The sequence below is a fragment of the Cucurbita moschata genome, unplaced genomic scaffold (genome assembly GCF_002738365.1).
Source record: "Cucurbita moschata cultivar Rifu unplaced genomic scaffold, Cmos_1.0 Cmo_Scf00044, whole genome shotgun sequence".
NCBI lineage: Eukaryota > Viridiplantae > Streptophyta > Magnoliopsida > Cucurbitales > Cucurbitaceae > Cucurbita > Cucurbita moschata.
The window spans coordinates 3,220,867-3,233,085 of NW_019268560.1; the positions used below are offsets into that span (position 1 = coordinate 3,220,867).

The 12,219-nt window shown below is 41.2% G+C and overlaps 4 protein-coding genes across 5 annotated transcripts; 2 read left to right on the top strand and 2 right to left on the bottom strand.

Annotated features, from left to right (window-relative positions):
* The first annotated feature begins 1,296 nt into the window (after nt 1-1,296).
* On the top strand, nt 1,297-3,877 carry LOC111434327 (transcription factor ILR3-like). The gene is made up of 5 exons (XM_023071761.1): nt 1,297-1,929; nt 2,597-2,659; nt 2,791-2,868; nt 2,966-3,128; nt 3,241-3,877. The coding sequence occupies exons 1-5, from the start codon at nt 1,793-1,795 to the stop codon at nt 3,493-3,495; spliced, it is 696 nt and encodes a 231-aa protein (XP_022927529.1). The 5' UTR covers nt 1,297-1,792; the 3' UTR covers nt 3,496-3,877.
* A 264-nt stretch (nt 3,878-4,141) lies between these two features.
* LOC111434319 (putative receptor-like protein kinase At4g00960) lies at nt 4,142-7,059 on the bottom strand. The gene is made up of 7 exons (XM_023071756.1): nt 6,040-7,059; nt 5,827-5,952; nt 5,612-5,739; nt 5,220-5,430; nt 4,896-5,133; nt 4,669-4,822; nt 4,142-4,583 (listed from the first exon to the last, which is right to left on the bottom strand). Exons 1-7 carry the CDS (start codon nt 6,866-6,868, stop codon nt 4,275-4,277), a joined length of 1,995 nt encoding a protein of 664 aa, XP_022927524.1. The 5' UTR covers nt 6,869-7,059; the 3' UTR covers nt 4,142-4,274.
* An 88-nt stretch (nt 7,060-7,147) lies between these two features.
* LOC111434320 (cysteine-rich receptor-like protein kinase 29) lies at nt 7,148-9,801 on the top strand. The gene is made up of 7 exons (XM_023071757.1): nt 7,148-8,085; nt 8,161-8,292; nt 8,363-8,490; nt 8,570-8,780; nt 8,856-9,093; nt 9,185-9,341; nt 9,414-9,801. The coding sequence occupies exons 1-7, from the start codon at nt 7,245-7,247 to the stop codon at nt 9,657-9,659; spliced, it is 1,953 nt and encodes a 650-aa protein (XP_022927525.1). The 5' UTR covers nt 7,148-7,244; the 3' UTR covers nt 9,660-9,801.
* A 582-nt stretch (nt 9,802-10,383) lies between these two features.
* Nucleotides 10,384-12,203, bottom strand: LOC111434328 (sulfite exporter TauE/SafE family protein 2-like). 2 transcript variants are annotated; one of them, XM_023071763.1, is made up of 4 exons: nt 11,924-12,202; nt 11,710-11,844; nt 11,444-11,596; nt 10,384-10,841 (listed from the first exon to the last, which is right to left on the bottom strand). In XM_023071763.1, exons 1-4 carry the CDS (start codon nt 11,933-11,935, stop codon nt 10,533-10,535), a joined length of 609 nt encoding a protein of 202 aa, XP_022927531.1. In that variant the 5' UTR covers nt 11,936-12,202; the 3' UTR covers nt 10,384-10,532. The 2 variants fall into 2 exon arrangements, with proteins under 2 accessions (XP_022927531.1, XP_022927530.1); XM_023071762.1 differs by having other exon boundaries at nt 11,710-12,203.
* Between the last annotated feature and the right edge of the window lie 16 nt (nt 12,204-12,219).

A 12,219-nucleotide genomic window follows, 5' to 3' on the forward strand; every position in this document is an offset into this window, starting at 1 on the left:
AATTCTACATTAGTTAGGACACTGGCCCTCAAATGGGATGGATTGTGAAATTCTACATTAGTTAGGACACTGGCCCTCAAATGGGATGGATTGTGAAATTCTACATGGATTGTGAAATTCTACATTAGTTAGGACACTGGCCCTCAAATGGGATGGATTGTGAAATTCTACATGGATTGTGAAATTCTACATTAGTTAGGACACTGGCCCTCAAATGGGATGGATTGTGAAATTCTACATCAGTTGGAGAAGAACAAAACATTCCTTACAAAGGTGTGAAAACCTCTCACTATCAGTTGAAGAGAAGAACAAAACATTTCTTATAAATTTTTTTTTATAAAGGTGTAGAAACCTTTCACTAATAAACGTGTTTTAAAACGATAGGGCGGAAGACACATGCTTATTAAGCAGTTGGGCTTGTCAGTGATTGATACCCATTTCAATGGACTTCTACTCTGAATAGCATTGTTAACCATCGAAGTGTTTACAAAGAAGAAACTCATGACTGATGGTATGATAATGTATGGTACTCAGATTGACAAGCTTGTGGGTGCCAATCCAGAAGAGATGAGGAAAAGGATAGGCGCATATGTCGAGACCATACACGTTATGGCTGTGGTTTTGGCATCAGATGGAGACAAGTTCAGGCGTGGCTCTTGGTTTTTGTGGTTTATAGTCTCTCAGATCATGTAAATTCAAGTTGTTGAACAGTTTAACGAGATCTACCATCATGTTATGATCCTGGAGTAGTGAAATTTAAGGGAATGAATTCTGGGATTTGGTGTGTTGTTGCTTGATTCCCTGTTGTCTTCTTCATATATCATTTCTGGAATACCAGAACTTTCATTCAACAACATCTTCCATGCCTGCCAAATCATTGCTGATGAATCTACCCAACTCAAGTCTCTTTCTCACCCCTAGCTAGTTAATATTGTCTGTTTCGAATCGTTACATATTATCGTCAGTCTCACGGTTCTAAAACGTGTTTACTATGGAGAGGGTAGAGTCCTACTTTGATCAGTGTCTCGCACTGTTCGATAACTAGATTATCAAAGCCACAACCAATATGCAAGTCACTGGTGCAAGGCACTGCTCAAAGCAAGGCTAGACTCTTTCTATAGTAGACGTGTTTAAAACCGTAAGGCTAACGACGATACGTAGGGTCGAAATGGACTATATCTACTAGTGGTGAGCTTGAGTTATTACAAATGATAGGAGAGATATCTACTAGTAGTGAACTTGAGCTGTTACAAACGGTGTTAGAGCTAGACACCGAGTGGTGTGCCAATGAGGAAGCTGGCTCAAGCAAAGTGGATTATGAGACCCAAAGTCGATTAGAGAAAGGAACGAAACATTTCTTATAATGGTGTAGAAGTTTCGGGTCAGTGTGGGCGACTGGAGAGAAGTGGATTGTGGCGTTGGGAATTTCAAATCCCAATTCAAATCCCGTCGGATGGTTAAGAATTGAAATGTAGAAAGGGAATGGGGAGTGTGTGGGCCTAAACATGGGAAGCATCACAAAATATTGTAAATCTAAGTGTTTACTTTATTTTGTTTGTTGGAGTGTTAGCGTTAGTGGACCAGTTGCAGTATGCGATTCTTCTCCGATTTCCCTTCCCCACTCTTTCCTCAGATTCCCTTCACCGTCTCTACAAATTTCCCATCGCTTCCTGAATCAAACCAAAACCAATTTCTTCTTCCGCAATGCATATGTTCTAGCATTTGCCATGGAACACGCCTCTCTACGTTCCGCCCTGTAATCTGAAATACTTGTACCCGCGATTTTTGAGAGATGGCGTCGTCTGAATTCACGGATTGGGTGTTCGATTACGGCGCGATTGAGGACATCCCTGTCCCCGGCGGCGACCTACCTTCACTTGATCTTCCTGCTTTCGCTTTGCCTTCTCGCGATTTCACTGCCTCCTTCAGGTTTTTCTTTTTTCGCTTTTGAATTTCTTTTTGGTTGATTGTATGTCGTTGATATGAACACAAACACCACTCTAAATCACTGTATGTCTCAAATAAACTATTCAAACTTGTTAAAATGAATTGATATATTAAATAACAAATTGAGCTTTAATTTAGTGTTTGGTATGTCTATAAAGTTTAAGAAGGTAATAGTCCAAGTCTACTCCGGTAGAAATTGTTAGCTTTAGTTTGTTGAATATAGCTGTCAGCCTCACGATTTTAGAATGCCTTTAGGGGATAGCATCTTCATTCGCGCACCTCTCACAATCCACCTCCTGTGAGGGCTACCGTCTTCGTTGACACACCACTTAGTGCTTGCTGATATTATATGTAACAGTCCAATCCCACGGCCTTTTTTAGGCTTTCACTTCTAGGTTTTCCTTAAGGTTTTTTATTAAAACGCATCTATTAAGGAAAAGTTTCCATACCCTTCTGAGAGATGTTTCGTTCCCCTCTCCAATCGAAGTGGGATCTCATAAAAAAATGTCAAATATGAAATTTATAGGACCTATTGAAAACAACTTTTGAAGTTTAGAGACCATATGACATAAACCTAAAAATTCAGAGACTAAACGTGTAATTTAAATTTATATCTCGAGGAAGAACTCACTCTTTCTTATTGTTTCAGGGCAGATTTTGATGAGCAACTTGAAATGCCAGACGACATAAAGGAATCTGGATCCAGAAAAAGGTGAGCAGTTATTGATTCCCAACTTTAGGGGACAATGAGCATCATTGTTTATGATGTAAAGCTGTGGCATTGAATTTAAGCATATTGGATATGCCCTTTCAAGAACATGGTAGTGTTGTTACTGTTGACAGGATGAGCAGCTCTGGATCAAATGCATTTGGGTCCAAGGCACATAAAGAGAAAATGCGAAGGGATAAACTAAATGACAGGCATCTAAATTCTATTACATTCATCGTTTTCGCCGTTCTCGTTCTCGTCTCGGCTCTGCTCCGTCCCGACCTCATGTTTTCTCTTTGTCCATTAAAGGTTTCTGGAATTGAATTCCATCCTCAATCATGGAAGGCCTCCCAAAATTGACAAGTCTGCTATTTTGGGTGATGCAGTTCGAATGATCATACACCTAAGGGATGAGGCTCAGAAGCTTAAGGAATCTAATGAAACTTTTCTGGAGAAGATCAATGAAATGAAGGTGGATCTCCCTTTTTTTTTATCATTCCCAAGTTCATATTTCCTATATTACAAGTTTTTGAAGTGAACACGAGACCAATTTTGGCTGAGTTTACCGTACCTCTTTTGTGTAGGCTGAAAAGAGTGAACTACGAGACGAGAAACAGAGGCTGAAAGAAGCAAAAGACAACCTTGAACAGAAAATGAAGACGTTCAATACACAACCAAGCTTCTTGTCTCACCCTCCTGCATTTTCTTCTCCAAATCAGGTTGTTGGGGGCAAGTTGGTACCTGTGATTGGATATCCCGGAGTATCGATGTGGCAGTTCATGTCTCCGGGCGCCATCGATACATCGCAAGACCACGTTCTTCGGCCACCAGTCGCCTGAGTTGTCAGAGTTCATTGCTTCACCGGCTTTGCTTTTGAATGAGAGGATTCCTATGTATTTTCAAGATAGAATTGGCTGAATATCTGTTTTGTTAAACAAGTTTCTGCTGATCAAAATCAATGCAGGTCTGCTACAATAACAGTATTCACCAATTCTGGAATCTTATTTCCTTTCTTCATCTTCTCCTTCTGTTTGGGTTCTTGCCTAACTGTTCTTCAGCAGCTGACATTTCTGTAGAGATTTTGTGAAATAACCAACTATTTTCCTCGTCTTCAAACGACGTAAAAGGAAGAACATTTAGATCATCTTGATGACAGGTCTTAGGATTATGAATTTCAAAGATGATTGGATTAATGTCAGCTGCCACAATTCTTGTGGACTATGCCATTGTGTCTGATTTATAGCGATACTAGGAACAACGAACTACCATAATGTTATAATATTGTGCATTTTGAGTATAAGCTCTCGTAACTTTATTTTTCGTTTTTCTAAAAGACCTCATATCATTGGAGATAGTGTTTCTTACTTGTATAGCCAATAAGGAACTCATGATACCGTGTCGATCATTGGATAGATATATATATATAATACACACATGTGAGTGCCAGTGGTTTCATTTTTTAATCATTTGTGGCTTGGAAAAGTATAGCAAAAAGTTGAGTGGTTTCATTTCAATTTGGAGTCACTAGTTGCCATTGAAGACCAGTTGGAAGTTGCACCATTTTCAAGCCGTCACCTTTGACCCATTCTTAATCAACAAGTTCTCTAAAATAGACTAACTAACGTGGATATAACTCAGAAATGGACATGTAATTTAGACCTTGAGTTTCATTGTGACCTTGAGATTGTCCACGCATTCGAGAGGCAGCACTGTTGACGAAGAAGGCAGGTTGAGAGGGCGTTGGCAAAGAGAAGGACCCATTGTTGAGCATGAGAAGCACTGTGCTCATCGTTGGCCTCGCACCTAAATTTGCTTGAACACATAACAATCCAATATGAATGCATCTCCCCATTTCCATTCTTGACCCATTTCTCAAGCAAGGATCAACAATATCTAAAGCATTCCCATTCCCCCAACTTCTCCATGCCTACAACAACACCAACATTTGACGGTCATCATTCATATGCATCTACTCACACTGACACTCAAATGAGCTAACGCTTGCTACTTACAAGGCTGACGAGACTTTCTTCGATCTCCTTGTTGGTTTGAGCTCGATTATTCTTTTGTCCACTCACGATCTCCAAGATTAGGACGCCAAAACTAAACACATCTGTCTTCACTGAGAAACAACCGTTCCATGCATACTCTGGAGCCATGTATCCACTAGCGATATAAACAGATTTCATTAGTATCTCCCTCACCAAACCAAATGTAGAATGTAGTTGCAGCTACTTACAAAGTGCCCATGATTCTTTTTGTATTTCCTTGTGTTTGATCATAATCGAATAGTTTCGCAGTGCCGAAATCTGAAATCTTAGCATTCATCTCTGCGTCTAATAAAATGTTACAAGCTTTGAGATCTCGATGAATAATTGTAAGTTGAGAGTCTTCGTGGAGATATACAAGTCCTCGAACAATGCCGTCTATGATACTATACCGAGTCTTCCAATCTAAACGCTCACGCTTTATGGGATCTGCATAAACATATTAACATCCGAAATTAGGCTGATTGTTAGAGGTTTCCCAGAAATGAAGTAGGAGAAGCAGAGTGAAGTGTTACTAAATAGGAATTTCTCAAGGCTGGAGTTCTCTACAAACTCATATATGAGCAGCCTTTCATGATGTTTGAAGCAGAAACCCAAAAGCTGAACTAAATTCCGATGTTGAAGCTTTGCCACCAACAAGATTTCGTTCTTGAATTCCTCATCTCCTTGTTTTGAGCCCTGAAACAGTCGTTTCACAGCTATACTTCGTCCATCGGGAAGCCGACCCTGTCGATTAATTATATGAAATGGGTGCAATCGGATATCAAATACTCATTAAGACCTGGGATGGTTAGGAACCACGACTCTCCACAATCGTATGATATTGTCCATTTTGAGCCTAAGCCTATTCTTTACCTATAAACTCAGGATCTCCTAAATTAGCTAACGTAGACTCAACAAGGATTACCTTATAAACAACTCCAAAGCCGCCTTTCCCGAGTTGATTTTCGTCGGAGAATCCATCGGTTGCGACTCTAATGGTGTCAAAATCGAACTGCAGAGACTCTGCATTTATAACTTCATCTTCAGGCAGATCTGTGGATTAAAAGTTTAAACAAACACAGCCATGAATCCTGTTGTGAAATGAAAATGGGGTATCAGCAAAAGGGGTTTTAGCTTTACTTTGAGCTGAATAGCTCTTTAGCTTTCTTCTCTTTAAGAAGATGCTGATGATGATAAGGGCGACAGCAGCTATGATAACCACAATGAGAGGCACAACAATGAAGACGACTATTCCAGATGAGTTTCCTGGAAATAAAAACAGGGCACTCTGTAATGAGTTAAGAGATAAAGAAAGAAAAAGAAGCGAATAGAACAGGATAAACTGTCAATTGCCTTGCGGAGTAGTAGTAGTAGTAGTTGTGTTTGGTAAATTAAGCGGTGGTGGCGCTGACTCCGGCCGATTCTGAATGAAGGGATCGATGTCAAATCTAATATTACAACTGGGTCTTCCAACTCTCCCGCCCATCTTCCCATCACAACAATCTCGAATTTGAGCAATAGCACCAAGCAGGCAGTTGGTGCAATCATTGGCAGACAAATCAGGAGTGCACTGCACAGCCCCATAAATGGGCCAGTAATTGGGAATTTCGGCGTCTCCAGCGGCAAATTTCAGACGAGAATCACCCGCTGCAGCTTCAGAGGTGAGTGATTCAAGCAAATTCCTGGCCGCCTGAGTGAACCGTTCTGGGTCTGAAGCATTACGAGTTCTCCAGGAAAAGACAGCAGGGGAAGGCTCCATGACGCCGAAGATGGAGCGGTCGGAGTAACGAAACATACACTCGTCGTACCATCCAATAGTCTCAATCTGGGTGGGACAGTTTTCTATGAGAAGGGTTATAGTGTTGTTGAGGCATGTTTGGCAATCGCTTGGCCCGACGTCTCCTCTGCACAGACCAATAGCATTAGCTTCGCGGTCCTGGCCGTAAGAGAGGTTGTAGAAGCCGTAGTCGATTTGGCGGTGGCTAGTAAAGGTGGAGAGGAGGTGATCAAGATTGGCTTTGTAGGTACTGTTAGCGGTGTAGTTCCCTTGTTCATTTTGGCAATTATAGTATTCGAAATCTGACTGACTAGTTGCCATGCGTTGCCAAGTAATGGATACCAAGAAAATCACGAAACCCAGATAGAGGGAAGGTGAAGAACACATGAGTCTTGGCCAAACCATTTAGCTGCTTTCAAACAAAGTCGACTGACCTAAACTTGATCTCCATTGATGAACTTATTTATTATAAGAATTGGTCAGCAGGGAGTGAAATTCACGGGTTGGAAATGGTAACCCAGCTTCCGATCGGTCTTCATGGCCCACCCATACTCTGTTTTGCCAGACTTTTCAAAGTCAATGATCCAGACAATGAAACCACTGGCTAAACAAGCAGCCTTACATTTTTTTTATTCACCTTTAACCTCAAAATTTTAAATTTTATGTACTTTTGATTGATGAACTTTAAAAAATTCCTTCTCTCTCCATCCAAGGCCACCGCCATCCTCCATCGACGCTTGGCCTGGCCTCTGATTTCAAGGCTTTGTGGAGTAACAAAGCAATGGGTGGTTCAAGATTTATATGTTCCATTACTCTGAGTTTGTTGTTTTTGGCGCTGATTGGTTACCCTCTGGCATTTGCTCAGCCAAGATTGTTACACTTTATCTGCGTCGACGGAGGCAATAGCAACCATACAACTGATGGGGCTGCCTACAAAGCCAATCTAGAACACCTCCTCTACACCTTCACCACCGACCATCAAATTGAGTATGGCTTTTACAACTTCTCTTACGGCGGCGAAAACAGAGCATACGCAATCGGACTCTGCAGGGGGGACATTTCGGCGGAGGCTTGCCGGAGATGCCTCAATAACTCCAGAGATATTCTCCTTACACGGTGTGAGACCCAGAAGGAAGCGCTTGGATGGTACGATGCCTGCATGCTCCGTTATTCCGACCGCCCCATCTTGGGGTCCATGGAAGTTTCACCGCCCGCCTTTCTGTGGAACACGATGAATGCGTCGGATCCGGAAGGATTCACCGAGGCCGCCAGGAATCTGATAGTGAGTCTCATAGGCCCAACCTCAGCCGGCGACTCCCGTATGAAGTTTGCGGTGGGTAACGCAACGCTTCCAAATTTGCCCACAATTTACGGCTCAGCGCAGTGCACCCCAGATTTGTCTCCGCGGAAGTGCAACGAATGCTTGTCTGGGGCTCTGCCTCTAATCCAAGATTGCTGTGATGGAAAGCGAGGGGGTAGGGTTCTTAGACCCAGTTGTAATTTTCGATATGAGACCTACTCTTTCATTCAATCGCCGCTGCCGCCGCCGCCGCCGCCGCCCACCCTCTCACCCTTTCCATCGCCACCATCCCCTCCTCTTTTACTTAACAGAACTACCCACGGTAATGCTACTGCTCCCACTTCCCGGAAAATTGCTCCATTCCTCCCTCTTTACCCTGAACTGCTCTGTTTTTCAGGAAACAAAAGCAGCTACTCTGCAACTTTCATAGCTATCGTTGTGCCTATTGCTGCTGTTGTAGTTTTAGCACTAATGATCAGCATCTACATCTTTCTGCGAAATTGTAGGCCAAAACCCAGTGGAGAAAACTGTAAGCTAATCAAATTAGAACTATTTTTTGTTTCATTTTGGAACACTGTTCATATATTTTGCGCCGACAGATCAAGCCGAGGAAAAAACTACGACAGTGGGGTTCTTACAGTTCGATTTCAACACCATTAGAACAGCAACAGATGAATTTTCAGACGAAAACAAACTTGGGGAAGGTGGGTTTGGAGCTGTTTACAAGGTAATAATGAAAAGCTTTCATTTTTATCAGTAGCTCGCAGTCGCCGGCGATGAACTTTTTTCTCTCTGTCCATTAACAGGGGAAGCTTCCAAACAAACGAATCGTAGCAGTCAAACGGCTTTCTAAGGTTTCAGGGCAGGGAGATGATGAATTTAAGAACGAACTCCTTTTGTTATCTAAGCTTCATCATCGGAATTTAGTTAAGCTTTTGGGTTTCTCCTTCAAACAAAATGAAAAGCTTCTCATTTATGAGTTCTTGCAGAATGGAAGCCTTGAAAAATTCATTTTCGGTACATAATTCTTCCTCAATTTTCAACATTTCTTCATTAAATTATATCTCTAATCACTAATCCTTCAATACCCAGATCCTCTCAAGCGCCAAACTTTGAATTGGGCAATGCGCTACAAAATCATACAAGACATCACTCGCGGACTTGTTTATCTTCATGAAGATTCTCGAATCAAAATTATTCATCGAGATCTAAAACCCAGTAATATTTTGTTGGATACAAACATGAACGCTAAAATTTCAGATTTTGGTACTGCAAGGTTGTTCGCATCTGAACAAACTCGAGATGATACATCTGCAATAATCGGCACTTTGTAAGTAGTAAAGCTCTTATACGTGCGACTTAACTTCACTTTACACTAAATTTTCTACTACTGAGTCTCAATCTTGTTTGTGAAATTTAAGTGGATATATGGCTCCGGAATATGCAAGACACGGTCAATTCTCATCAAAGTCGGACGTGTTTAGCTTTGGTGTTCTAGTTTTAGAGATTGTGACTGGACGAAGAAATAACCGAGCCAATAGCTACAACGAGAATATCGAAGATCGTCTTATAAGCTCCGTAAGTATAGCGTATGAGAATAACCATTAAATTCGTTTAGGAGTTGAACATGAATTGAGTTGGTGGATGCAGGCATGGAGAAACTGGAGGGAAGGAACAGCGTTGAACATTGTAGATCCTTGTGTTGAAATTCGAAGTGAAATGATGAGGAATGAGGCGACAAGATGCATCCAGATTGGGTTACTCTGCATTCAAGAGAAGGTGTGTGAAAGGCCAACGATGGGTACCATCCTTCTCTTGCTAAACGGCGACTTGGCTGATTTTCCCACGCCCTCACAGCCTTCTTTCTTTATGAACACTAAGAACCCCCCAAGCTAATAGCTCTTACTCTGTGGAATCATTGTCAACACTTAATAATCTTAAATTGATTTGTTTCGGGCTCGTTGTTTTAACGATCTTCTATCTTTATAATGTTTGGTGATGATTTGTATATGCAAACCATTGTGGTATAATTTTCTAGTAGATATTGTCCACTTTAGCTCGTTACATATCGTCGTTAGTTTCACGGTTTTTAAAATGTGTCTGTTAAGGAGAGGTTCATACACCCTTATAAGGTAGGTTTCGTTCTCTTTAATCGATGTGAGGTCTTACAATTCACCTCCCTTGGAGACCCAACGTCCTCGCTAACACACCGCTCGGTATCTAGCTCTGACGCTAACAGATATTGTCTGCTTTGGCTCATTACGTATCCCCGTCAGCCTCACGATTTTTAAAATGGAGAGATTTCCACACCCTTAAATGTGTTGTTCCCCTCTTCAACCAATGTAGGATCTTACAACATGACAATGATAATAACACTTGTTTGGAAGAACAAAATTCAAACACGATGATATTTCTATTCGAACTCAAATTTCGATCAACCAACATGATATCTCAGTTGATCTCACAACATGACAATGACGAGAACACTTAGTTGAATTATGTTTGGAAGAACAAAATTCAAACACGTTGATTTTTCTTTTCATACTCAAATTTCGATCAAAAAGAACTTCTCGATTTTTCATTCAATATTCTAACCGTTTTCATAATCGAATGAGTTGAATTGAAGCCCAATGAAAATTGAATTTGAAATATGAACAAAAATTAAAAAAATTGAGCTCAAGCATTCTCCTATGTTACATTCACTCAGATTCTCTGTAACCATTAAATTAGGCAATGAACTGTGCATGAATGAAGAGAGAAGAAAACGTTTTAACAAGGAGATTTAAATCCCATAGGGTTTCCAGCAATGTAATCACTCAAAACATTGAGGGCACCAAGTGTGGTCATCAAAACAGTACTCAAAGCCATCACTATACTAACTGAGAAGATGATGAGAGATGCCCTTCCATAGTCACGAATCCCCTTCTGAATCACTACCAACCCGAGCACCGAGGAAATGAAGCAGACGATCGCGAAGATCACTGCAATTTCAGCATGCTCCATTCCCAGCAGCAAATACTGGCAAGCTGACATTGTAGCCGAAAAGAACACCATGAAGGAGCAAGTTGCTGCCGTTTCCTGTATTTACAATTTTCAGATATGAGCCTCATGGGCAATAATGATCTGAACCTTTGTAGAACTCTTTGTAGATATTGTCCGCTTTAGTCCGTTACGTATTGTAATCAGCCTCATGGTTTTAAAACGCGTGTACTAAGTAGAGGTTTTCACACCCTTATAAGAAATGTTTCGTTTCCCTCACAATCCACCCCCTTGGAGGCCCAACGTCCGCATTAGCACACCGCCAGGTGTCTGACTTTAATACCATTCGTAATAGCCAAAATGAACAATATCTACTAGCGGTGGGTTTGGGTTGTTACAAATTGTATCAGAGCCAGTGAGGACGCTGGGCCCCAGGGGGTGGATTGTGAGATCCCACATCGGTTAGAGATGAAAACGAGGCATTGCTGATAAGGATGTGGAAACCTCTTCCTAACAGACGCATTTTAAAACCATGAGGCTGAAAGTGATACGTAATAGACCAAAACGGACAGTATCGATTAGCGGTGGGCTTGAGTTGTTACACTTATATTTCAACTTGTTTAGAGACTTATTAAACACTCTTTAAAGTTGAATAACCGATAAAATAAAGCATAAAAAGTTTGCGAGATGTAAGGACTTGCCTCAGGAACTATTCCAACTTGAAGAAGGAAAGGGCTTATAAGCATGCCACCGCCAATCCCAAACATGCCACCCAAAATCCCAGCTAAAAGTGCCATTACTGGGAAGATCAGTTTCTTTGATGGTTCAACTGCAGGCCGTGCTTCTTCTACCTCCTATACAAGGAACAACAGAAAAGATTTGCTTTTGCCTTTGATATCAGACACGAAAGCAAATTTGTTCGAGCCTAAGCAACAAGATATCATAGAACTAGCTTCATTCTTTGCACCTTCTGAGGGGAATCTTCAGGTTCAGGACCCTTCTGTTTGTGAAGAATCCAGAGAGTGAAAGCTATGGCCACTGGAACTTGGAGAGAAGAGATAACCCAGTAACCCGTTCCACACGTTTCTATCGGTAAAAGACCCTGCAAAAACAAGGATTTTACAATGACAAAGTATTCGAGTTGCTCGAACGAAGAAAAGATCATATGGAGTAGAATTCACCGAGTTCGACATGATTTTTGAAGAGTTAAAGGTAGCTTCATACTAATTGTTTGATTACTTAAGTACATAATCTAAAAGTGGAATTAAGAATATGTTGAAACAACACTTCAAAACGTTTCCCATAAAAGTACTTGTTCTTACTTTTAGCAGTGATTCCAAGCCAATCGAGGGTTGTTTGGAAGAGCTTATCTTTAAAAGGAAACTAAGGGTTGTGTGGAAGAGCTCATCTTTAAAAGGAAACTAAGGGTTGTGTGGAAGAGCTCATCTTTAAAAGGAAACTAAGGGTTGTGTGGAAG